The sequence below is a fragment of the Mauremys mutica genome, unplaced genomic scaffold, assembly GCF_020497125.1.
Source record: "Mauremys mutica isolate MM-2020 ecotype Southern unplaced genomic scaffold, ASM2049712v1 Super-Scaffold_100418, whole genome shotgun sequence".
NCBI lineage: Eukaryota > Metazoa > Chordata > Testudines > Geoemydidae > Mauremys > Mauremys mutica.
In genome coordinates, this window is record NW_025423337.1 from 256,391 (window position 1) to 283,235 (window position 26,845).

The 26,845-nt window shown below is 50.7% G+C and overlaps 1 protein-coding gene across 1 annotated transcript in view; it reads left to right on the plus strand.

Moving 5' to 3' along the window:
- LOC123361231 (pappalysin-1-like) overlaps positions 1-26,845 on the plus strand; it is a 248,369-nt gene that overhangs the window by 97,701 nt on the left and 123,823 nt on the right. Inside the window, 2 exon segments of the mRNA XM_045001347.1 lie at positions 19,931-20,059; positions 21,666-21,757. Of these exon segments, the coding sequence (XP_044857282.1) occupies positions 19,931-20,059; positions 21,666-21,757 (221 nt within the window).

The following is a 26,845-nucleotide window of genomic DNA, read 5'->3' on the forward strand; positions in this document are numbered from 1 at the left end:
TACCACAAAAGAGGCAGAAATATGTTACCTGCATTTTTATCAGCAGCATCAGCTAGTCCAGTTTTCTCTATTACTTTTGTAACTATTGGCCCGATCAGTTGCTGGGCACTTAGTTTTATATCTTTAATATCTTTTGTGTGGGATTCAAATACCAAAATTAGATACGTTCATGGAGGATAGGTCCATCAATGGCTGTTAGCCAAGATGGTCAGGGATGGAAACCCAAGCTCTGGGTAGTCCTAAATCTTTGACTGCCAGAATATGGGACTGAACAACAGGGGATGAATCACTTGATAAATTGCCCTGTTCTGTTCATTCCCTCTGAAGTCTCTGGCACTGGCCATTGTTAGAAGACAGGATACTGGGCTAGATGGGCCATTGATCTGACCCAGTGTGGACATTCCTATATTCTGTTAAAGTTAGAATTCAGAGTCAAATCAAATGGGGATTGAAAACAGAACTAGATTGGCATTGCAATACTGCTCTGCCCTTAGTACCACATTTGGATAGGACACCAACGGGCCCTATAGAAAACCCTTTTAGGCATATAATGGCTTACACATATTCTGAACAAAGAGAGGCGCCTATGACACCCTGAGCAAAATTAACCTCTCAGGCTTGATCCTGTTCATTGTGGCCAAGGTTTTTAAAAGTGACTAGTCAGGGGTTTGTTTTTGTTTGTTTGTTGTTTTTGAGGGGGTGGGGAGCTACCTGAGACATCTAATAGGGGCTTGGTTATCAGGGCGATAGTGCTCTGCACTTTTGAAAATCGGGCCTCTTTAGGGTATCTCAAGCTGGGCATCCAAAATCATTAGTCATTACTGAGAATCTTAGCCTCTGAAACGAAATACAATTAACTGGACCATTGGTTCACAGTGCTTGCTTTTAAGTATGACCAGTTGCAAATGTAATGACAATAGAAGAAGTTAGCTCATGATGGGACTTTAGCTGGGTGGAGAGAGGCCAGTGGAAATAGGTTCCATCTGGTTATTAAACCATTAAATAACCACAAGTGATCTCCTAATAGGACTTGTCGTAATTTGAAGTGGATTAAGGCAAGGCACAGAGCCCCTACAGAGGGAATCCTGACAGAATATTCCTTTGGAATAGACACATCATCTCCCTGCACAACTGACAACAAGCGCAGATACATTGTATGCATGAGAACACCCACATATGCTATTAGGAAGCAGTATCCTCCAAAGAGAGGCTCAGGACTCTGTGATTTTTTGGTGCCACTCTCCTAAGAAGAAAAGTTCAGGATAGCAGAGAGGTGGTTTAGCTGAGAAAAGAGGAATCTCAAAACCTCTGTGTGCACCCAGGTCTTGATCCCAAACCCACAGAAAATCAATGGACAGTCTCCACTTTGGATCAGTCCCTAGAGTATCCGCTCGCATGGCTCGGTCTCCTCACGCTGGGTGTTTTGCATCTCTTCAGGATTACACAGAAACATTAGAGTATTAAATTCTGAAAATGAGGCCTTGGCTCAGGATTGCTGAAAGGAAATCCTAGAGGTCACGTCTGGATTCAATGATTCTACCTTGCTAATGACCTCAGCTCTGGAGGGACCTTCCTCCCAGGGACATGCTCAGAGGTGCAGGACTGATCTTAAAACCAATTGAACTTCAAAACCAATCTGCAGCTGAACCATCTATATGCTGAGTCCTGCCTGGAAGAGCCTACGGACCACTCACAGGCTCCCCATCATTTCTGCCAAGAGCCTTTTTCAATTTAAATTAATAGGGTCTGAATCAGGCATTTCCCAGGTAGCGTAGTTGTCAAAATCAAGTTAAAACACTGGTAGCAGTCTTGTCAGTGGAATGCTTTGTGCAAGGGAAAGAAATGTCAACATCATTAAAGGGGTGAGTAATAAAATGCTGGCCACCCATCTTGGCCTTAATATCTCAAAATTATAGATCAAAGCTAAGGTTCAGCAGTGACTTGCTGATGATGGCCCTTCCGAGCTCCAACCTGCCTCCCGGTTGGTTTGCTCCCATCTCAAACTGACACACTGTAGTTGGGTAGCTGATTATTTGCCAGATCCCCACCTGGTTTATACCAACTGAAGATCCATCCTGATACATTTTAGCTTCCAGACCGGTGCTGGGTCAACTCCTAACAAACCCCTCTCTCTGAAATTGCCGAGACAGAACTTCATAGGGAACTGTTCTAATTGAGAAGCTCTCATACCTTAAATGAACATCACCTGAAACCGTGCTCAGGAAATGAACAAAACAGATTCCTCCCCTCCACCCCCCGCTTCTTTAATAACCAACAAGTGCTGAGCCCCTTAACCTATATACTTCCATAAAACTGCCTCTCGGGCACAAACTCCCATCTAAGACTTGGGACCTCTAACAGTTACTTTATCCTGGAATTTGTAACTCAATCCCATTAAGAAGCTTCAGAAGGAGCTTGTCATCTTCTAAAGAAAAAATCTTATTTTGTTTAACTAATAAATTTAAAAATTGTCCATCAGTGTTAAAAAGTTTGTTTAAAAAAACAAACAAGAAATATCTTGGTGACCTTGACTGCAAACTTTGTTTTTTATTAAATTTGCTACTGTGTTTTAAATTGATACCATGGCAAATACTTGTACGATTATATCAAAGTCTGCTGGAGTTAATCAGTTGCATATATATGTTTGCTACTTTAAAGCCTCATGTGTTTGCATGAAGGAAGAAAATGGTCTATTTAAAGGAAAGTTTCAGTGGTTTAATGTCCAAGTTATCTGCTAGCAATGTACATGGGGCTCAACTTTCAGAGTTAGGTTGCTATATTAACGTGCGCATTACTGCATTTTGACCACTCAGAACAGCACCAGTTACCTATTATAGGAACCTACGTGCTGATCTGAGCACCAAGTGTAGAATGGACATTTTAACCTAGGCTGGAAATTGAACTCGTTGGCTCATACTCTTTTTAATGTTTTGTTTTGTTACACCAGTGTAAATCTGGAGTAAGGTTACTGAAATAAGTGGAGTTACTCCTAATTTATGCCAGTGTAACTGACAGTAGAAACTGTACCATAGCTGTCTATCTTTAATCTTGAATTCACGGGTGTCATTGCTTCCAGTGGTATACAAAAGCATGTTACGTGCAAATACCTGTTTCTAATTGATTTGATCATTGCTTTATCGTTAATATCTGTGACATCGTAGACGAGACATGTGGAGCCTCCCTAGCATTGTGGAAGTGGGTAAGATGTTGACATTGATGAGGTACTAGAACTAGCTTGCCAAGACAGAGTTAGAAAAGAAAGTTGGCTGAGGGCCTGGTCTTGAAGTCAGTGGAAAGGTCAGACTCACGGTTGCTAGAACCACTTGGTAATACAAAAGGTGCTACACAAAGTACTCAGTTGAGATGAGAACTTGAGGCATTCTTGTTATTTCCCCCAGCTATGGTTAATACCAACTGCTGAGTTGATGAGCAGGACATGTGGACCTCTTATATACTGCATGGAAAACCACTGTCTATGTCAAATGGGCAAACATGTTAGAATCCAAGGGCCAGATCTGTAGCTGGTGGAAATGGGCAGAGTGCTGTTGATTTCAATGGAGTTATGACACTTTATGCCAGCTGAGGTTCTGGACCCAGACTTTGATTGTTGGAGTTCAGAGCAAGGCACCCAGGAATAGAATAAAAGGCAAATCAATTAGACTAATTAATGTCTATCAGATCAGACAAAAATCCATGTGAGACAGTTTGTTTGTACATCCACTTGTGTGGGGTCTAGGGGGAGGTGTTAGCCAAATCGAACTCTGCCTGTGACCTTGGAAGGGGAGATTGAAACACATTCTTTGGAGACAGGAGGTATGACTGGCAAGGATATAACATATCCAAGTCCAAACGGTCCAAGTTGCTCAGGCAGTTTGTTGCTTCCAGGTGGCTAAGAATTTCGATCAGGCCAGGGAATGGAATGAGTGAGGACTTTTTTTTTTTGAAATGGCAACTGCCTAAATTTCAGAAGCGGCATATGGTTCTGCACAAATAACTGCCTCTGATGCCTCACACGTTGTGCAAGCTGGTAGGAGATGAGGTAGCTGGTAGGGCTTGGCAGGACGTAGATTCAGTGCCGGTGCAGTTGGATACTTTTGCATTTGCAAACATCTGCCCATGTTCGTGAATGGTTTATAAACATCAGCTGATGATCAGGTTGCAAACAACCCCTAGTCGTCCTCCCACTGCTCTTCCAAGAGGTGCCCCATGGACTCTGGGACCCTCTTCAACCAACATACGTTTGCTGTACTGAGGGCACTGTGTGGCCTGTGTATCCCTCCTGAGTTCCCGCAAGACGTCGGGCAGGGATGTGTGACTGTTCTGCTCCCCAAGCTGGTTCATTTTGGGAGTGAGGATGAAAGATGCCTTACATGGTTTCGGTTTCCCCCAGTACTTAGTGTTTTAGGGTGGGGAAGCAGTCTGTACCCCATCACCTCTCCTTCCTGCTCCCTATTCTCACTTCCAAACTGGCTTTCTATGGAACACAGCACCCCATAATCCCTAGAGTAATTATTAGGGAGACCCGTCTGCGCCATAGCAAGTGCATGCCGCGGATTATAGGTTGGGGACAGGAGAGGCAGTGTGGTCTAGTGGATAGGGCACTTAGTTGGGACTCAGGAGACAGGATTCTATGCCTTGTTTTGCCACTGAGCTGCTCTGGGACCTTGGGCACGTCACCTCACATCTCGGTGCCTCTGTTTCCCAACCTAACCTTTGTGTCTCTTGTCTATTTCAATTATAAACTCTTCAAAGCAGGGGCTGTTTTTCACTACGTGTCTGTTCAGCACCCAGCACGAATGGGCCCTGATCTGTGCTGGGGCCTCTAGGTGCTACTGTAATAATAATTTTATTAATAATAATTCATAAATAATAAGGCTACTCCTGAGTGAATCTTAGCCCAAACGGAGCCAGTATTCATCCTTGCCACTCCGTGAAACTCTTAGTCCGTTCAGGTTTAATTTGAATTTCAGGCAGAGGGATAGGGTAAAATCCGTCCAGTCATCTCCAATCTTTGCTCCACAGGGAGCACAGCCAGGCGCCTGTCAGGTTTATTTAATCCTGCCACTAACTTGTTTTGCTGTCCCTGGTGAACAGTAAAAGCCAGAGGACGGCGCATGAGCCCAATCCTCCCGTTAGAGCCAAGCCTATCTTCCATAGAGAGAGAAGAATCTCAGCAGGAGCCTCCTTGGCGTTCGTTTCTTCTAAATCAACTTTGTGCCAAAGAGACAGGCGGGAGGCTTGTTTTGAGGCCCTTGCATCTGCCATGTCGCTTGGCTTATTCAAACAGCGAAAGATCTAACGGCAGCTGAAATAATAGACAAGTGCAAGAACTCGAGATTTTTGATGTCCTTCTTTTGTTTACAAAATTCCATCACCTCCCTCCCAGCTTCAAAATCAGACTGGAATTCTCTTCATTGTCTTGTACCATGCCTCTCATACCACTTTTATTTAAGAGAGAGAGAGAGAGAGAGAGAGAGCTTACAGAAGAGGGGAAAACAGCTCTATTTGTACAGTCAATAACAGGTGTGATCATTATGTCCTAAAGTGACCCTCTCCCCTGGGGCCATCTGTTATAGGAAGAGCTTTTATAAGCACCCTAGGCTATGGGAGCATGAAAAGCCACAGTGGCACTTCCTAGATGCTCTTCCTCTTGCAGTGGAAGTAAAGTCTAATGACCCTAGCTTCAAGCAGAAAGGATGGGGCAGCTCTCGGTAATCCAGGAGCATGCTTGACCACAGAAAAAGAGATTAGTTGAATTCTCTACTACTTTATTGAACCTCGTTTCTTGACCTGAGCTCAGGACCAATCCTGCGGAGCGTCATCTCTGAGCTACAGAGCTCCCTCAGCTCCCATTAACTTAAATAAGGCCTCTTATTTTGGTGCCTAAATATGGGTTTGAAATAGCATATGAACTTGGGCAGAGCACTTCTACCTGTGTCTCTGTTTTCCCTCCCATTACCTTGTCTGTCTTGCCTATTTAGATGGTAAGCTCTTTGGGAGATAGACTGTCTCTCCCTGTGGGTCCTCACTATGCCTTGCACAGTGGTACCTGGATCCCAATTGGAGCCATTACTGTAGTGTAGGTAATGAATAACAATCACATTAATCAAGAGGAGCAGTGCAGACTTATCTAAGTTCTCCTGCCAACATACCTCAAGGAAAGGAGGAATTTAGTCTCTATGGGTCAGATTTTTAGAGGTATCTAGGCACCTAACTCCCATTAAATCTCACCCTATCTCCATTCCAATTTGTGATCAGACACCTACTCCCATGGAAGCCAATGCGGAAAACTGCCATTGGTTTCAGTCAGTCAGGATCAGGCTTCCCGTGGCCAGTTGTGATAATTCTTGTGGCACTTGGACCACTAGAAGCTGGACTGAGACCCCCCCCCCCATCTTGTTTCAGCCTGAACATGGCTAACTCACTAGTGTAACATGCACTGTGGGGACTTCAGGACCATGGACCAAAGTAGGGGATGGGTATAACAAATATGAACATGGCAGAAATTTCAAAATGGCGGGAAAGGGGTTCCTTGCCTGGACTCAGGTTTTCATTATACAGAACAGCCACATAGTAGAGCTAATCAAAATGGCAAAATATTGGGCAGCTCTATGTCTGTGGAGAACCTTCAGCTCCTCAGGATTCAGGCTTTGTGACCATGGTTGGCCCACCCTAGAGCAGTTGGTCCAAGGTGTGGCAGCCAGAGAAAGTCAAGGCCACAGCTGGTCACTGCCAGCTGGCTTCTTGCTTTGCTGAGCTAGGCTTCATCACTAAGGAAGAAAACCAAGGGCAAAGGTGCTGGAGGAAAGCAAGGCTCCAGCTGGGACATGTGGAAGGAAGGGCTGGTTCTGGGGTGAGAGGAGGGCTGAAAGAGAGAGTCTGTTCAGAGAACAAAGTCTTCGGGGGAGCAGGACCCAAACTTTTGGTGGATCAAGTTCCCCATTTAGGAGCAAATAAAGGCTGGGCCTTCTTGGGGACACTTAAGGTGTTGAGGTTACAGAGCTTTCCTTCACCCCTCTGTAGTGAGTCGGTGTGGCTCCCCTCCTGCCCGGCAGAGGGAGCTGCCCTGCCAACACCTCAGTGGGCGGAACTTCCGCCCCCAGTCCCCGCCCCCCGGAAGTCAAGGGGCGGGGCAGGAAGTAGAAAAGGCGCATGCCCAAGCTCAGTCAACACCCAGCCGTCGCCGGGAGCAGACGTGCCTGCGGGAGCTCCCGGCTGGGAGCCCTCCTCGGCCCAAGGTAACTGCCCTGCCTGGCCGGAGCTTCCCCTCGCCCACTACCCAGAGGAGCCCGCGGAGCCTACCCGGAGCCCGTACTGGGAGGAGCCCCCAGGATTGCTGAGCGCCCGCTATGAGGAGGAGCCCCCTAGGCCCTGCTGTTACCCAGAGGAGCCGCCCGAGCCGTCCTGGCCCAACTTCCCAGACGAGCTACCGGACCTGCCGCCAAGCCCTCCACCAGAGCCGATGCAGACCGACTGGCCTGAACCGGGTGCGACGGACGAGGTAGGCCTTGAGGGGGAGATGGACTGTAGCCCGGGGGTAGCCGACCCTTGTCCGGCTGAGGGCACTGATGTGCCCATGTCAGTGTGTTGCGGCCAGGATCCCCACTGACTGCAGCGGGTCCACGCCGCTGCTAGGGCCCCGGGCTGGGACACAGTGGAGTGGGTGGGCCTGTGTCCCCCCTGCCACCCCACTCACGGGTGGCAGACTCCCCCTCAACCCAGCGCTCTGGCATAGCAGCTTGCACTTGGCTGTTGCTGCTCAGCCCTGCCTGAGGGTTTGAGCTAGAGCTGCTGTCTTGCTGCCCCGCCCTGAGATAGGGCTTGGGCTTACAGACTGAACTGCTGCTCAGCCCTACCTGAGGGCCTGAGCTCTGCCTCTTGCTGTCGCTCTGCCCTGCTCCAGAGGGACAGGGCCTATTGAACTGCTATTGCCCGCCCTGCTCCAGAGGGCCAGGGCTTATTGAACTGCTGTCGCTCTGCCCTGCTCCAGAGGGCCAGGGCCTATTGAACTGCTATTGCCCGCCCTGCTCCAGAGGGCCAGGGCTTATTGAACTGCTGTCGCTCTGCCCTGCTCCAGAGGGACAGGGCCTATTGAACTGCTATTGCCCGCCCTGCTCCAGAGGGCCAGGGCTTATTGAACTGCTGTCGCTCTGCCCTGCTCCAGAGGGACAGGGCCTATTGAACTGCTATTGCCCGCCCTGCTCCAGAGGGCCAGGGCTTATTGAACTGCTGTCGCTCTGCCCTGCTCCAGAGGGACAGGGCCTATTGAACTGCTATTGCCCGCCCTGCTCCAGAGGGCCAGGGCTTATTGAACTGCTGTTGCCCTGCCCTGCTCCAGAGGGCCAGGGCTTATTGAACTGCTATTGCCCGCCCTGCTCCAGAGGGCCAGGGCTTATTGAACCGCTGTTGCCCTGCCCTGCTCCAGAGGGCCAGGGCCTACCTGAACTATTGTTGCCCTACCCTGCTCCAAAGGGCCAGGGCTTATTGAACTGCTGTTGCCCTGCCCTGCACCAGAGGGCCTGGGCCTATTTGAGCTGCTGTTGGCCGGTCCCTGCACCAGAGGGCCCGGCGATCTAACGTTGTTCCCCGTGACTCCTAATAGCTAGCAGGCGAACAGAAGTGAGTCGGTGTGGCTCCCCTCCGGCCCGCTGGAGGGTCGAGCCCCGACCGACCGATTACATTGGTACCTGACCAGGGACCGTGAACCTAAGCCCTGTGAGAAAGGGCTAGAAGAGGGGCCAACGACTGCCAATTCGGCCCCAATACCCAAATGGAGATGGAGCGCATAGTCCAGCTGATTGTGGAAAGTCAGGAGCGGCAGCTGGCCGCCCAGCTGCAGCATCAGCAGCAGCAGCAGGCGACCCAGCGGGAGGACCAACAACAGAGGGACGCAGCCCACCTCCAGCTGCAACAAGGCCTGCACACAGCCCAGCTGGAACAGCAGCAGCAGTTGCTGCAACAGCTGGGGGCCCAGCTGCAACAGCTGCTAGTCGCTCACCCTCGTCCCGCGGAGGGACCCGCCGGCGAGGGGTCAGGACCACCCCGGATGGCGGCCCCCCTCCGCTTAACCAAGATGGGCCCGGACGATGACCCCGAGGCCTTTCTAGTAACCTTCGAGCGGGTGGCCCTGGTCGCCGGCTGGGCCCGGGACCAGTGGGCCACGCTACTCGCCCCCTATTTAACCGGGGCGGCGCAGACGGCGTACCGAGGACTCCCTACGGAGGACGCCCGACATTATGATCGAGTAAAGGCCGCCATACTAGACGCGCTAGACGTCAGCCCGGAGACATACCGGCAGAGGTTCCGAAGCCAGGTGTACCCCACCGGAGCTCGGCCCCGCGTGGTCGCCCAGACGCTAAAAGAGAACTGCCGGCGGTGGCTCCAACCGGGCGAGCGGACGGCGGAGGAAGTTACGGAACAGGTCGTCCTCGAACAATTCGTTCACACCCTGCCGTCCCGGGGCAGGGCATGGGTCCTTCGTCACCGGCCCACGACTCTGGCCGAGGCCGTAAGCAGGATGGAGGATTTCCTAGCTGCTGAAACGGCGGTAGGACCCCCCTGCCACCCTCCTGGGGTCAGGACAGACACCCCACGGGGGGAAAGGAAGGGGGAATCCCCCAGTGAAACCCGGCGGGTAGGACACGGACCGGACGGCCACCCGGAACCCCGGGCCCGAGGCCGGGAGACAGCCCCTCGGACCGGCCCCACGCACATCCGCCCCGGAACCCCGGGGCCCCGTCGGAGCCCGCCTCGCGGGCCGACCCAAATGGCCACTCGGACCCGGCGACCTGAGCTCGGCCCCTGTTTTGGCTGTGGGAAGCGGGGGCACCTGCAGCGGGATTGTCCAGGGATGGACTGTAGCTTCGGCCAGGTCTGGGCAGGACACAACCGAGCGCGACTGCCCCAGAACCCCAAGCTAACCGTCCCGGTGGTTGTCGGCCACCAGTCCGCTCGGGCCCTAATTGACTCCGGCTGTGGCCAGACCCTAGTGCGCCAGGACTTGGGACCCCCGGCCGACTCCCGCTTAGGAACAATCCAGCTACAATGCATACATGGGGATGTCAAGCCCTATCCTAGTGCCAGAGTCTCGTTGACGGTTGAAGGGGTCACTCGGGATCTGGTAGTCGGCCTGGCGCAGGGCCTGGCCTACCCTGTCATCCTGGGGCGGGACTGGCCCGCCTTCGAGGAACTCTTGCGGGTCAAGCCGGTCTTCGAAGCAGACACCCCGGAACACTTGTCTGAAGACCCGGCGGACACCATAGGGGAAGGGCCGGGACCCCCCCGAGAGGAGGAACCACACCGGGAACCCCCGGAGGGGCCCCGGTTTGACAGTGACTTCTGCCAGGACCAGAGGACGGACCCTACCCTCCGCGCCTATTACGAGCAACTTGCGGCCATAGATGGGTCCGTGATTGAACCCCAGCGAGCTACTCAGTGGCCCCACTTTGAGTTGCGTCGGGACCGCCTGTACCGGATGGACCGGGACCCGCGGACCCGGGAGCCCCGGACTCAGCTACTGGTTCCCCAGTGCCATCGACGGGCCGTGCTGAAGCTGGCTCACGACGTCCCGGCCGCCGGACACCTGGGGCAAGAGAAGACCCTAGCCCGGGTTCTGGGGCGGTTTTTCTGGCCAGGGATCCACCAGGATATAAAGGAGTACTGCCGGTCCTGCCCAGAATGCCAGCTAGCGGCACCTCCAGGAGTACCCCGGGCACCCTTGGTTCCCATGCCCCTCATGGAGATACCCTTTGAGAGGGTCGCCATGGATCTCGTGGGTCCGCTCCCCAAAACAACGACCGGGTTTCAGCATGTTCTCGTCCTTGTGGACTACGCCACCCGGTTTCCAGAAGCCATCCCCTTGAGGAGTATTACGGCCCGGACCATAGCCGGGGAACTGATGAAGATTTTCGCCCGGGTGGGACTTCCCCGGGAGATACTGACGGACCAAGGGACCAGCTTCACCTCTCGGCTGCTCCAACAGGTGTGTGGCATCTTAGGGGTCAAGCAACTCCGCACGACCGTCTATCACCCTCAAACGGACGGACTAGTGGAGCGCTTCAATAGAACCCTTAAAAGCATGTTGCGCAAGTTCCCTCCCGAGGAGCTCCGGCATTGGGATCAGTTCCTGCCTGCCCTGCTGTTAGCGATCCGGGAGGTTCCCCAGGCATCGACACAGTTCTCACCCTTTGAGCTTCTCTACGGTCGCCGCCCCCGGGGACTCCTAGACCTGCTGCGGGAAGCCTGGGAACAGACGACCTCCCCGACCCAAGGTCTTTTAGACTATGTCATCCAGTTACAGGGATACCTTACCCAGGCAGGAACCCTAGCCAGAGAAAATCTGAGGGCGGCCCAGCGCCGACAGGAGCGGACCTACAACCAAGGAGCCCAGGTCCGCGAATTTTCGCCGGGGGACCGCGTCTTGCTGCTCCTGCCGTCCAGTGAGTCTAAACTACTGGCCCGCTGGCAGGGGCCGTATGAGGTGGTTAAGAAGACCGGACCCGTAACCTATGAGGTTCGTCAGCCGGGCAAGCGCAAGGCGACCCAACGATATCATGTCAACCTGTTAAAGCCCTGGCGGGAACAGGAGGGCCTCCTAATTAACCCGTGTCCCCCCGAACCGGAGCTAGGGCCTAGCGTACCCCGGCCCGAGGAACACCTCACACCAGCGCTGGGCGAATCATTGACGGACGAGCAGCGGAAGCAGGCTAATTGTCTCCTGAGAGCATTTCAGAGGACCTTCACCGCTGTCCCAGGGCAGACCAATCTGGTGTGCCATTCGATCCAGACGGAGCCCGGGAAGGTGATCCGTGAAACGAACCGGCCCCTACCCTATCGAATGCGAAACGACGTCGAAGAAGAGGTCCAGGCGATGCTAGCTTTGGGGGTCGTGGAACCATCCCAGAGCGAGTGGCGCAGCCCCGTGGTGCTCGTACCCAAGCCAGATGGCTCCAGACGGTTTTGTATTGACTTTCGGAGAGTTAACGCCATCTCACGCTTCGACGCGTACCCGATGCCCCGGGTAGACGAGTTACTAAATCGGCTCGGCGAAGCTCGATACATTACAACCCTCGACCTCAGTAAGGGGTATTGGCAGATCCCCCTCGACCAGGCCTCGAAGGAAAAGACCGCCTTTGCCACCCCCTCGGGGCTCTATCAATTTACCCGGATGCCCTTCGGTCTTCATGGGGCACCGGCGACCTTCCAGAGGCTGATGGACCGCCTGTTACAGACCCATCACGAATACGCCGCCGCCTACCTGGACGACGTGGTCGTCTATAGTCGTCGGTGGGAGGAGCACTTGCCCCGGGTCGCGGCAGTCCTAAGGTCACTCAGGCAAGCGGGGTTGACCGCTAACCCCAAGAAGTGTCGCATCGCTTGGCAGGAGACGAATTATCTGGGCTACACGGTCGGAGGGGGCCGAGTGCGGCCTCTCGTGGGGAAGGTACAGGCCCTACTGGACTGCCCAACACCAACGACGAAGCGCCACGTTCGTCAGTTTCTGGGCATCGTCGGATATTATCGACGCTTCATTCCCCAGTTTGCTTCCATAGCCGCGCCCTTAACGGGGCTCTTGACCAAGGATAGCCCCAGACAGGTGTGCTGGGACGCGAACTGCGAGGCAGCGTTCCGACGGCTGAAGCACTGCCTCTGCCAAGAACCCATTCTATACAGCCCGGACTTCAACCGAGGCTTCATTCTACAGACGGACGCCTCCCAGGTGGGGTTGGGCGCAGTTCTGTCTCAAGATGTGGAGGGTCAAGATCACCCCGTACTCTACCTTAGCAGGAAATTGTTCCCACGCGAAAGGAACTACTCCGTGGTGGAAAAGGAGGCGCTGGCCGTTAAATGGGCCTGCGAGGCCCTCCGTTTCTATCTGCTGGGGGCCCCCTTCACACTGGTGACAGATCACGCCCCCCTTCGATGGCTACTCCGCATGAAGGACAATAACGCCCGCATCATGCGGTGGTACTTGGCCTTGCAGCCTTACGCATTCACTGTTCTACACAGGGCTGGCAAGGACCATGCCAACGCGGACTTCCTGTCGCGTATTGGAGAGATGGAGGAGCCTGGCCCCGATGAACGGGAGCCAGACTTGAGGGGGGGTGTGTGTAGTGAGTCGGTGTGGCTCCCCTCCTGCCCGGCAGAGGGAGCTGGCCTGCCAACACCTCAGTGGGCGGAACTTCCGCCCCCAGTCCCCGCCCCCCGGAAGTCAAGGGGCGGGGCAGGAAGTAGAAAAGGCGCATGCCCAAGCTCAGTCAACACCCAGCCGTCGCCGGGAGCAGACGTGCCTGCGGGAGCTCCCGGCTGGGAGCCCTCCTCGGCCCAAGGTAACTGCCCTGCCTGGCCGGAGCTTCCCCTCGCCCACTACCCAGAGGAGCCCGCGGAGCCTACCCGGAGCCCGTACTGGGAGGAGCCCCCAGGATTGCCGAGCGCCCGCTATGAGGAGGAGCCCCCTAGGCCCTGCTGTTACCCAGAGGAGCCGCCCGAGCCGTCCTGGCCCAACTTCCCAGACGAGCTACCGGACCTGCCGCCAAGCCCTCCACCAGAGCCGATGCAGACCGACTGGCCTGAACCGGGTGCGACGGACGAGGTAGGCCTTGAGGGGGAGATGGACTGTAGCCCGGGGGTAGCCGACCCTTGTCCGGCTGAGGGCACTGATGTGCCCATGTCAGTGTGTTGCGGCCAGGATCCCCACTGACTGCAGCGGGTCCACGCCGCTGCTAGGGCCCCGGGCTGGGACACAGTGGAGTGGGTGGGCCTGTGTCCCCCCTGCCACCCCACTCACGGGTGGCAGACTCCCCCTCAACCCAGCGCTCTGGCATAGCAGCTTGCACTTGGCTGTTGCTGCTCAGCCCTGCCTGAGGGTTTGAGCTAGAGCTGCTGTCTTGCTGCCCCGCCCTGAGATAGGGCTTGGGCTTACAGACTGAACTGCTGCTCAGCCCTACCTGAGGGCCTGAGCTCTGCCTCTTGCTGTCGCTCTGCCCTGCTCCAGAGGGACAGGGCCTATTGAACTGCTATTGCCTGCCCTGCTCCAGAGGGCCAGGGCTTATTGAACTGCTGTCGCTCTGCCCTGCTCCAGAGGGACAGGGCCTATTGAACTGCTATTGCCCGCCCTGCTCCAGAGGGCCAGGGCTTATTGAACTGCTGTCGCTCTGCCCTGCTCCAGAGGGACAGGGCCTATTGAACTGCTATTGCCCGCCCTGCTCCAGAGGGCCAGGGCTTATTGAACTGCTGTCGCTCTGCCCTGCTCCAGAGGGACAGGGCCTATTGAACTGCTATTGCCCGCCCTGCTCCAGAGGGCCAGGGCTTATTGAACTGCTGTCGCTCTGCCCTGCTCCAGAGGGACAGGGCCTATTGAACTGCTATTGCCCGCCCTGCTCCAGAGGGCCAGGGCTTATTGAACTGCTGTCGCTCTGCCCTGCTCCAGAGGGACAGGGCCTATTGAACTGCTATTGCCCGCCCTGCTCCAGAGGGCCAGGGCTTATTGAACTGCTGTTGCCCTGCCCTGCTCCAGAGGGCCAGGGCTTATTGAACTGCTATTGCCCGCCCTGCTCCAGAGGGCCAGGGCTTATTGAACCGCTGTTGCCCTGCCCTGCTCCAGAGGGCCAGGGCCTACCTGAACTATTGTTGCCCTACCCTGCTCCAAAGGGCCAGGGCTTATTGAACTGCTGTTGCCCTGCCCTGCACCAGAGGGCCTGGGCCTATTTGAGCTGCTGTTGGCCGGTCCCTGCACCAGAGGGCCCGGCGATCTAACGTTGTTCCCCGTGACTCCTAATAGCTAGCAGGCGAACAGAAGTGAGTCGGTGTGGCTCCCCTCCGGCCCGCTGGAGGGTCGAGCCCCGACCGACCGATTACACCTCCCACACACCCTTGCTGGAGGCAGCCATAATTTGGCTGCAGGTACTCAAGACATTTGGGTGCAGTGGTTCTCCGCCTTCTCCTTACATGATAGCCTCCCTTGCAGCATTCATTACTTTTATGGAACTCCATGCTCTCTAGGGGCAGAAGCTGGGATGGTCTCTAAGAAGATTTTCAATTTCATGACAAAGAGGGAACTTTATAATTAAAAATCTATCTATCACTTATGCTACTAAAACACATTGGCCCTTGAAGTGGGAAGAGAGGGTGCAGGGAGCTGCTTTCCCTCAGTGTAACCAAACAGGAGACATCTAGAATGGAGCTGATTTCCCATGCAGAGTAGGAGAGGCAGCTACTTTGGCCAAAGGTGCTGAGTACCCTAAAAGGGACATAACCCAGGCATGCCTAGGGTGCAACCCTAGCTCCTGCACATCTGCAAACATTCAGGGGAGTGCGCGCTGCAACTGAGAAATCCACAATCCCTCATGTCTAGGGCTCTACCAAATTCACAGCTATTAAAAACATCATGGGCCGTGAAATCTGGTCTTCCCCTGTGAATTGTGGTCTTTTGTGTGCTTGTACGCTATACTATACAGATTTCACAGGGGAGGCCAGCATTTCTCAAACTGGGGATCCTGACCCAAAAGGGAGTTGCAGGGGGGTCCCAAGGTTATTTTAGGGAAGTCACAGTGCTGCCACTCTTACTTCTGCACTGCCTTCAGAGCTGGGTGGTCGGAGAGTGGCGGCTGTTGGCCGGGCACCCAGCTCTGAAGGCAGCACCCTGCCAGCACCTGTACAGAAGGAAGGGTGGCAATACCGTACCATGCCATCCTTACTTCTGCGCTGCTGCTGGCAGCAGCTCTGCCTTCAGAACTGGGCTCCCGGCCAGCAGCCACAGCTCTCCAGCTGCCCAGCTCTGTGGGCAGCAGCGCAGAAGTAAGGGTAGCGGTGCCACAACCCTCCCCTACAATAACCTTGCGATCAGCCCACAATTCCTTTTTGGGTCACGACCCCTACAATCACACCACCATGACATTTCAGATTTAAATTGCTGAAATCATGAAATTTACAATTTATAAAATCCTATGACTGTGAAATTGACCAAAATGGACTGTGAATTTGGTAGGCTCCTACTTATGTCGTCACTACATGGGTAGGGAGCTCCGCCCCGTCATCCCGGTGGCATCATGGGGCCCTTTCAATGTTATAGGAACACTCTGGCTGAAACGAACACAGGGAACGTGGCTAACAAGGTCACTTCTGAGAGACAAAGTGAAAAAAAAAAACCCTCAAGTGCCCACCCTCCCCAATAGAAAGAGAAAAAGAAATAGAAGACCTCTATATCTCAATCTCCAAATATCTCCCTTGCTGCTGGAGAGAGGAAAAGCAGCCCTTGTGGTATTTCAGATGGTGTATTCTAATTCCTCCTCTAAACAGAGGAGTTGAGTCAATGCTTTTCAGTAATAGTGCCTCCCCCTGAGCGGAAGCCAGAGCGATCAATACCCTTTAGTCAGTTCTGGAAAAGATCATTAAAAGACCATAGGTATAAATTTGAAAGAGCAGTTGCTCGCATCCTTAACATTAAAGATGCTCTTCAGCCTCAATTCCTTAAGTACCATCATGTGAAACAGCCATGCATCAGAACCGACGGACAGAGAAGTGGAAAGAGTGCATTATTGTCATTACTGTCCCATCGGATCGGTGGGAAGGCAAATGGAAAAAATAAATGGTCAAAATCTTGCTTATATCAATGCCCCCCAAAAGCTTGTCTTGTTGACAACTCCAGATACACAAACCCGAATATCCACTTGAGTGCTCATTAATGTACCTGATACATGGAAGAAAATGCTTTTGTTAATCTATCTGTTTTTCTGTGACAGGTTTCAGAGTAGCAGCTGTGTTAGTCTGTATCCGCAAAAAGAACAGGAGTACTTGTGGCACTTTAGAGACTAACAAATTTATTTCAGCATGAGCTTTCATGGGCTACAGCCCACTTCATCGGATGCAGAGAATGGAACACACAGACAGAAGATATTTATACATACAGAGAATATGAAAAGGTGGACTTATCACCACGGCTTTGCATATTACTATGTATATCCACTTTAAAACACTCATGTTTCTCTCCAAGTTTGGCACTCCAAAGGAATGCCAAAGCATTAAATAACCACACACGGATTGTGACAAACAGCAATGGATGAGTTAATGTAACTTACGTCCCAAGTGGGAGGTTCTGAAATGCCACTCTTGGTAAGCCAAACTGAGTAGGAGATTTTGCCATCAATTGCAAAGTATTTGGCATGTTCGTGCTGCAAGTCCTAAGTCATGTGAGTTTAAAACACCAGATCTACACTTAAAAACTTATATCGGCATAGCAATGTCAGTCAGGGTGTGAAAAAACATACCCCATCAACATTGTTATGCCAACAAAAAACCCTAGTGTAGACGCAGCTATGCCACAGAAGAGGGCTTTTGTCAACATAGCTAATGTCATTCAGGGAGGTGGTGTTCTTACGCTGGCAGAAAAACTCCTCCTCTTGGTGTACGCTGCATCTACACTAAGGGGCTATACAGGCTCCATAGTGTAGACATAGTCTTTGAGTTTGTAGCCCAGGTGTTGCTCCTCCTCAGGAGCATCTGTAACCAGCGTCTGCCTGTTGTATCCAATTGGAAGAGTCACTTGGAGCTGCCCACTCTCCCATTTCCCATCCTCTGTGGGTCACTCTGATCTAGCCTTGCTTTAGCTGGAAGTGCTAAATCTGCGTTTGACCTCAGAGGTATCTGACAGACTGAATTTTCTTCTCTGTGGTGGATTATTAAGGTAGGGAGCTTCTTAAGTTTGCTAGCAGTAGTATGCACAGAAGCACCTTCTGAAAGAGCCAGAGTGATGGAAATAGGGAAGAAGATTGGTTTTGTGGTTAAGTTCTGGGCACTAGCTCAGTTCCTGGCTTGGCCTCCATATTCCTTTGTGACTTTAGGCAAACTACTTAATCTTTCTGTGCCTGAGGAGTGGTTCTATAGTTCCTAGTCCTCCACAGTTAGCAAAGAGGTCCAGGAGGTGTTTCAGTAGAGAAATGTCCTTTCTGCCTCCATCCCTAAAGCTAGACTGTAAGAATCACTTGCTCTGATGGGAGCCATCTGTTGTCAGATCATTTTCCACATGTGGGTAGCAGATTGCAGTGGGAAAACTCCCACCTCATTTTATAACTAGTGGCTGGATTAAGCCAAATCACACTGGGACAAACTAACCCAGCCGTCATTCTTCCCTGACATACACATAACACTCTCCCTGTATTAACTCTTGCATTCAGCCCTTGACCACGTAATTGTGCACACTCCATCCTTCCTCCCTATGAAATTTCCTTTCCAGTCTTCTAGGCACACCCAGTCCTCTGCAGCCTATTCACTCATAAACATAATCCTCACCCCATGCTTACTGTAGTGCCAGTCCCTCTGCCATGACAGTCTAGGACCAATTTCCCATCCCATCGCTTAACAAACATGAACTTTGTAAATCATTCTTTTCCTATGGAAATTCTAGTCTAGCCAAATTTTCCTTTGCTGGATGTGTTTTCAGTTTGTTTACTCATGCAGATGTGTGCACACAGAGAAGAGACACATACACACAGGCTGCACTCTGCTCTCAGAGGCATGTGCATTCAGCTATCGGTAGGAATTGCATGTGTGCCCAAGAGCAGAACATGCGTGAGGGTGGGAGTGGGGGAAGTCCAAGCTCACAGAGAGTGGCACATTCACTTAGAATCATAGAATCATAGACTCATAGAATCTCAGGGTTGGAAGGGACCTCAGGAGGTCATCTAGTCCTCAGGAGGTCATCTAGCTCATAGCAGGACCAAACCCAACTAAATCATCCCAGCCAGGGCTTTGTCAAGCCTGACCTTAAAAACCTCTAAGGAAGGAGATTCCACTACCTCCCTAGGTAACCCATTCCAGTTCTTCACCACCCTACTAGTGAAAAAGTTTTTCCTAATATCCAACCTAAACCTCCCCCTCTGCAACTTGAGACCATTACTCCTTGTTCTGTCATCTTCTACCACTGAGAACAGTCTAGATCCATCCTCTTTGGAACCCCCTTTCAGGTAGTTGAAAGCAGCTATCAAATCCCCCCTCATTCTTCTCTTCTGCAGGCTAAACAATCCCAGTTCCCTCAGCCTCTCCTCATAAGTCATGTGCTCCAGCCCCCTAATCATTTTTGTTGCCCTCCGCTGGACTCCCTCCAATTTATCCACATCCTTCTTGTAGTGTGGGGCCCAAAACTGGACACAGTACTCCAAATGAGGCCTCACCAGTGCTGAGTAGAGGGGGATGATCACATCCCTTGATCTGCTGGAAATAAAATTTAAAAAAAAATAAAAAAAAAAATAATTGGAGATATACCAATCTCCTAGAACTGGAAGGGACCTTGAAAGGTCATTGAGTCCAGCCCCCTGCCTTCACTAGCAGGACCAATTTTTGCCCCAGATCCCTAAGTGGCCCCCTCAAGGATTGAACTCACAACCCTGGGTTTAGCAGGCCAATGCTCAAACCACTGAGCTATCCCTCCCCCCACTTGGCTGGAGTGACTGCCATGATTACAGCTGCCTGAACTGTTAGCTCACAAATGATCTTTGTGAAGAATTTAGCGCCTGGCTTGGTTAGCAGAGCACAGGCAAAATTATCCTTCATCATTTACAGCCGCAAAATGCACCCACATTTTTGTACCCACTAAATCAGCTGTAGGGGCAAATCTGGGGAGCAGGCTATTTCACTCTCGGATTTGTACCTGCAGTCAAGCACTGTAAGTTAAGAGCTGCCGCTACTCAGATTTGTGCTTGCTTTTGAATTGAACGTGGAAGCATGTGGGCACAGATTACTCCCACAAAAAGGAGGGTGCCTTGCTGAACACTAGTCCCATGTAATCCCATTCAAGTGACTCGGGAATGTTCTAGGAGCCTGATTGAATTAAGGACGTTTTCTGAGAATCCCAGCCCCTTTTCAGCAGCCCCTTCGCTGACCTGTATTACTGACTGTATTGTGCTGCTCACGTACTGTTTCCTCTCTTGTGCCGTAGGGAGTTGAGTGAGAGTGTCGTGTATACGTACCAATTTGCCGTTATTTCTGGGACAGAGGAGAGTGAACCCTCCCCCATGACTCTATATACCCATGGAAGTGGATACTGTGGAGATGGGATTATCCAAAAGTAAGTGTGGAGTAAGCAAATAGATACGGCAGTGCTGCCTCCATTGATCCAGAGATTGGGGTTAGAAGGAAATTACTGCCTCTCCTACATAATAATTACAGCTTTTGTCTTTGATACCTGATGTCTCCATAGCCTAGGCTGACTCTCAGAGGTAGAGAGACAAGGACCCACGTCTCTGATTATTACCAAGATGATAACATTTAATTGGAACTTAGTTAGGTCCTGCTGTCCTGACACCTTTATATATAGATAGATAGATATTTCTTAGTGTTAATTGCTGACAAAAAAAGAAATGTTCACAGCATCTTCGGTGCTGTCATTAAGTGAGAAGTCCCAGGTGGGCTGGCAGTTGATGGACAGCTGGCACATGGGAGGCCAGGTTTCCAGGGCAACTTCAGTGCGAGGTTGCTCTGAAGGCCGCAGGAGCTGGGATGCATTTGGAGGTGACAGATTTGGGCTCCAAGGGAGAGTGTTAGTCATTGTAGGTTCTCAATCAACTCCTCTCTCTTCTTCCCTGCTGATCGACAGGCCACTAATAATAAAACTAATGATTAACAATTGCAGTTTATTTTTCACTGTATTGAATTTATAGCGTGAGTGGGACCTGCTCAAAAGTCTCCAGGTGCTTTAATAAAATGTAATTAATTAATGGCAGTATTGACAACAACCACAAGTCCAGTCCTGCAAATGCTGTTCAGGGGAAGCAGAGCTTCCTGTCAAAACAATAGGACTCCTTATGGTATCAAGCACTAGGCCTGGCAGCAAGTGTTTGCAATATCGGGCCCTAAAGGCAATGCATTCAAATTAAAAAAAACAAACCATTGATACACCTGGGGCAGCTGGGAAGAGAAAGAAAGAGATATCAGTTGTACTTTGTGTACCATTTCTCATACGGTTACGCTGCCAATTTTTTAGACATCAGTTGTGGCTTTGCCACACGGCTTGAGTAAGGGGTAGCGCAGATCAGGAACCAGACTGTGTCATGGTCTGGTTCTTCATTGCCACACTTGCTCCTGTGGGGTTTGTGGGGGGAGAGAGTCACCCATGCCAGTTCTTTTTGTGGTTCAGGTTGCGTCCCCCTCTGTGTTGGCTTAACGGCACTGGCTGGTGGGTTGTGGGAGCAGAGCCAGGATTCCATCCACTATCTGCCAAGTGCTCTCCATCCCATGCTGCTACCTGCAATCTGAGCACAGGGAAGAAGGCATTTGCACCTCCTTATTCCCCCGTGTGGGCACATTGCTGGAGCCACAATCCGGCCCTTTCAGACAGAGCATGAAGAGCTTCCAGAATTCCTGCCATTCCAGGCTGTCCTCTGATCCCACAGCTGCTGTCTTTCCCCCACCTGCTGAGTCATCAGCAGCAACCATAAAGGAAAGTGCTTATGTCCTAGCCCGGAAGCAATAGTGCCACCTACCTCTGAGGGAACATGAGGGGAAACCTTGTACCCTAGAATTGTAAAAGCTGGGGGATGGAGGAGAGAGAACAGGTGTTTTGAAGGCATACATCACTGAATTAAGCATCTCCAGGTTCTGAGACAGAAACTAAGAGAGGTCTGAAAAATGCAGCTGTTTTCCATCTGATCCCTCATTTTGTCTCCTGCCTGCAGAGATCTGGGGGAAGAATGTGATGACATGAATAAGATCAATGGCGATGGCTGCTCCCTCTTTTGTCAGCAGGAGCTATCCTTTAATTGCCTTGGTAAGTCTGGTCCGGAGCCCCTTCCGCCCAGGGTGGGCAGCGCCTCTGTGCGTGGTGCAAGTGAAAAAGAAACAGCAACCTCAGTGACCTGTCTATGGGTTGCCCTAGAGGCAAGGGAAAAGGTGGGATTTGTGGGATTGACAGGCGTGTGTCCTTTCCCTGTTTCTAGTCCTTTGGATGGGAAATTGATTCTGGTGGTTTTGTAACTGGCTTGGCTTTTAGGTGTGTTAGGGCCCGATCCCAAACCTATTGAAGTCAGTGGGTGGCTTTCCACCCCTGCATAGGCTTTGGATCAGGCTGGATGACAGGATATGAACTGATCCCTCAGGGGAAGGGACTTGGAACAGAAGCAGCCCCAGCTGAGGTCACACCTGCTTTGAGATGCAAATCAATATCCGAGGATCAAAGGTCCAGCTATTTCCCTTTTTTCAGAGGTGAAAACTACTTAATCAGATTTTGTTTGCAAGCCTGGTTTGCCCTGATTAGCAAGAAATGTAAACACAATAGCCAGAAGATGTTCCAGCTCTCTGGGGACTGCAGAGTTGCAGTTGTGAGCTTAACATATTTATTAAATCCTTGAGGAGGAGAAGAGGGGGAGGGAAGGGCAACGGAGGGCCCATCTACCCTGCAGCTTCTGTGTAAGGCTTGGTCTGCACTACAGTTTATGGCAGCATAACTTATGTCACTCAGGGGGGTGAATACCTCCCGCCCCGAGTGACATAAGTTACCCCCACATAGCACTGTCCACACTGACGCTTATGTCCACCTGAGAGCTCCCACCACATAGCTGCCACCACTTACAGAGGTGGTTTTATTATGCCGATGGCTGGGAGAGCTTTCTCCCATCAGCATAGAGCGTCTTCACCAGATACGCTGCAGTGACGCAGCTGCACCACTCCAGCGCAGTATGTGTAGACGTGCCCTTACAGCACTGCGTTAAGAAACAGGGCTTTGGAGCGGAGCCCAGAGCTGGAGCGCAGAGCAGCTCCGGAGCAGTGGAGCTGCAGGTTTTTGCCTGGAGCTGAAGCAGAACCAGAGCACAGCTCCAAAGCCCTGTTAAAAAATCATGTTATAGCCTAGGCCAGGGACGAGCCTCGGTGAGCGTTTGGCTTGGATACTATTTTGACCCATCCAAACATCCTGAATCTGCAGAATCAGGCTGCAGATCACAAGACAATGGGTGTGCTCAGGTGGTGTTCTGCAGTTCCATAGCTGGTCCTGTCTGGACGGACTGAGAGAGCAATCTACCGAACCATAGTCTATCTAACCTACTTAAGATTTCGATTTAGCAACCTACACCCGAGGATCCAAGGCACTGATTCAGCGATGCTTGGGTGCAAGCCTAACTTTAAGCACATGAATAGCCCATTGAATTCAATGAAAATACTCCTGTGCTTAAAGTTGAATGGGGCTCTTCACATCTTTACAGTTATGCACAGGTTAAAGGAGCTCCGAAAAGGTTTGATTTGTGTTTAGTTCCAAGAAAGTTTTGGGTTTTTCTATTTATTTATTTTATCCTGGTCACGTGGCTCATCTCAAGGAATCATAGTAGAGCTACACGTGAGTGTGAAAAAATCCTGTCCTCTCACACTCTGGACAAAAAATCAAACTAAATACAGAGCAAGTCCCATTTTTGCAGCTTGACGTATGTTTCAGTCTTGCTTCTATGAGTGTTTGGTGTTTTAGCGTGGGGGGGGGGTTGACCAGGGGGGCTTGCGAAAATGGAGTTAGCTTTCAGAGCAGGCGTAAAGCTGTTCCTTTTTCATAGGCAGGTGCAGAGTTAAAGCTGGTGTTTTGCACCGGTGCTAGTTTTAGAAAAAAATCAAAATCGAACCCAGTTGTTGGTGAAATCATTAGTATGTGGATTCAGTAAGAGCCTGAGTCGACTTCACTGAAATCTACGGAAAGACACCAATTGGCTTCCATGGACTCTGGATTACCAATGATGAGTGTCTCGACAGAGACAACACTGGTCTTTCAGCCAGACAGACATATTTTAACACAAAATAAGACATTATCTTATTAGAAACCATTAAACCATTGGGGCAGGGGAAGGGGTTATTTTTTAAAACAAATCTTACGTATAATAAAAATACAGAAAGAAAAAGGAAGCACAAAGCCCCCTTCTTGAAAGCCTGATAACATCAAACCAAATCCTGCCAGCTGTAGTCAAGCAAAACTCTTCTTTGACTTCAGTCGGGTGTTTTGCTTGAGAAATGACTGAATGATTGGGCCCATGGCTTGAGGAATGGAAAAGAGGCAGAGAAACATGTGCATTTGATCTGTAATGTTACGAGACTAGCACATGTTGTGGCTCTGTAGAATAATAAATAATCTTTTCATATTGGACTACTTTTATATGGACATTACTGTGATAATATTTAGCTCTCTTTAGCACCGGTGAAGCAAACAACCCCTGCTTACCAAAGCCTTTAAAGGAATGTAGGCACATGCTTAAACACTTTGCTGAATTAGGGTCTACGGTTATTGTCTACACTGCAGCTGGGTGCATGCCTCTCAAGACAGACTCAGGCTAGCTCTGCTCGAGATACTACAGCGTGCTAAAACAGAAGTGTGGGCATTGTGCCATGGCCAGCAGATAAGGCTGGCCACCCAAGCTTGGACCCAGGGGTTGAGAGGGCTTAGACAAGGATAGCTAGCCTGAGCCACTGCCCAGGCCGCAGCATCCACACTGCTATTTTTAACATGCTATCTTGAGTGGAGCCAGTGGACGCTGATCTCAGAATTAAAAGGTGCTCTGAGGTCTCCGTGACAGGAGGTTTAACAAGCGCGCACATTCACACCTCCGGAGAGAGGACTCTCCTCACCTTGTTTGCTAGAGCAGAAATGCAATTAAGCAAGCAAACACTAGCAAGCTTAAATCTGCTGCTTTCCCTGTGTGTCTCCTGCCATCAGGGCCTTTTATTTTTGTCTCTGACAGGTTCACTTTGTTTTGTGTACATGGCACACAGCAGCTCTCAGGACGCTTTGCATTGGTGCCTATAACTCAGTTAGGCTTCTGCTTCTTTTTTTTTTGTTTTGTTTTCCCTCATCCTCCCCCTTATAATCAGATAAGGCTGTGATCAATCTGCTTTGCCATGGGAGGAGTGGGGTGAACCAAGGAGAGAGGCGGGGGAGAAAGCTGTGTGGTCTTTACTGTCAGGCTGCCCTGGCCTTCTCAGAACACAAAGCCGAGAAAAGAAAACAGATAAGATTAATGGCATTTAGTTCTTGCAAGATGCTCTCACACCAAACTTAAGAGCGACAGTGGAATAAATAAATTAATTAATTAAAGCATCTGGCAGTCCTTCCTTTTAAATGGAATACTGCAATGTCATTAGCTCTTCTCCATCCCCTAGTTTATTCTCTATGCCCACATCCACCAGTGGATTTTTGCTCATGGAGCCCTTGTTCTTTCCCCACGGAGTTTGGAATTTGGTCTCTGGATGAAAGTTTCACCTCTCCTGTTAACAACATACTGCAGGAGAAAAGAAAATCAGAGCTTTGCCCGATTTTCTCACACACACACACACACACCCTGTCCTGTAGTTGGATGGAGATCCCTGATTCGTTTCCCAGTGACAGTGAGGCCTCGTGGCATGGAAGTGATTTGGGATCACTATGGACCAGAGCCAAGTTCAAACCAATTGCCTGAAGATGAGAGTCTCCATGTGCATCTTTTAATAAAACTTTACTTATCCAACTGGTCCTTAGTTGCACGAGTAAAGGCCTGCAGTGGTGGGACACACATTCTCCTACCATTCTGAAGAAGGAGAAGGACATATTGGAAAAGGCACCAAAACATATCAAAGAAACCTGTGAGGAGATATTATGACAGGAGCACAGTAAAGGCTGAAAGACAAGTTTAAAAATGTCTTTAAAGGAGTTTCAGGTCCTGCATCTACCCCTGAGTCTGCCTGGCAATTTGTGGGTTATTACAATTACATTTCCTATTATTCTTATTTATTACTTAACTTCCCCCTCACATCAGGGTGAGAAAGGCCCACGTAAACAAGTCGGGAAATTGATTGCGCACCAAGGGCAGCAAAGCTTTGAAGTGTGACCGTAACTTGAAGCACATGATCAGTCCTATTGAAATCCTCATTACGCGTCTGCTGGATCAGGGCCTCGTGCTGTCAAATGCCAAAAAGGAAACAAACGCCAGGAAAACAAAGAGGATGATTTTTGGCTCCAATCTCTTTCAGTTAGTCATTTTCAGGGCTGCTTGGCACAGCAGTAGGTGAAAAACGTTCAGAGAAAGACGTATGTTTTTTAAGTTGATGTCGCTTTAATACCGCTGCTTTTCAGCTTATGCTTTGGCATCAACTTCATCGTTCTACCTCTGTCGCCCTGGTCTGTCTTTCCCTGTTTGGAAAAACCTCTCCTTCCAGTTGGAAGCTTCCCTTTTGTGGAAGATCCATCCTTTACCTTGCCAATTTTCCATACATTAGGTGTAGCATTCTCCACAGTCCCATTGTCTGGAGACTGCATTGCATTCAGGGAAATAATTAATATTCATGAGCTTGCTATCGCTATTTGGAGCATGATCCTCTAGGGAAAATGCAATGTTAAGTGAGTGACACAAACCTAATTTTATGTCTTTTTTTTTTTTGACAGAGAAGTAATGTGCTTAAAATAAATTGATGGATGACCATCCATATTCATTGTGGGCATGCTTTTAGAGTAGACTGAGCTCCCACCCTCCCCACCACCAGCCACACACGCACTCCTGCACAGGAACATGTGGTTTTGACAGCTGACTCCACATCCCTGTACAGCAGCTAATGGTGCTTTTTTTTCTTTGGAGAACAGTAAAAAGGTCTTACAAATCCAGCCAGGGGCTGAGTGCACCAATGGAGTGGAGGCACTCAGCCCCTTCCAGGATGTGCTCAATATCTCACTGAATCAGGCTGTATAAGAGCCGAAATGTGGACCAGGTACCTTGGGGAATTAATATTGCTGCTAACAAACTAATATGGGTCTGTAGTAGAACCTCATAGTAAATGGAAATGAATTTGCTAACTGGAGCTATACGGCCAAAATTCACACAAACCCCAATATTCAGCTTCCAGCAAATAATGTGGAGCT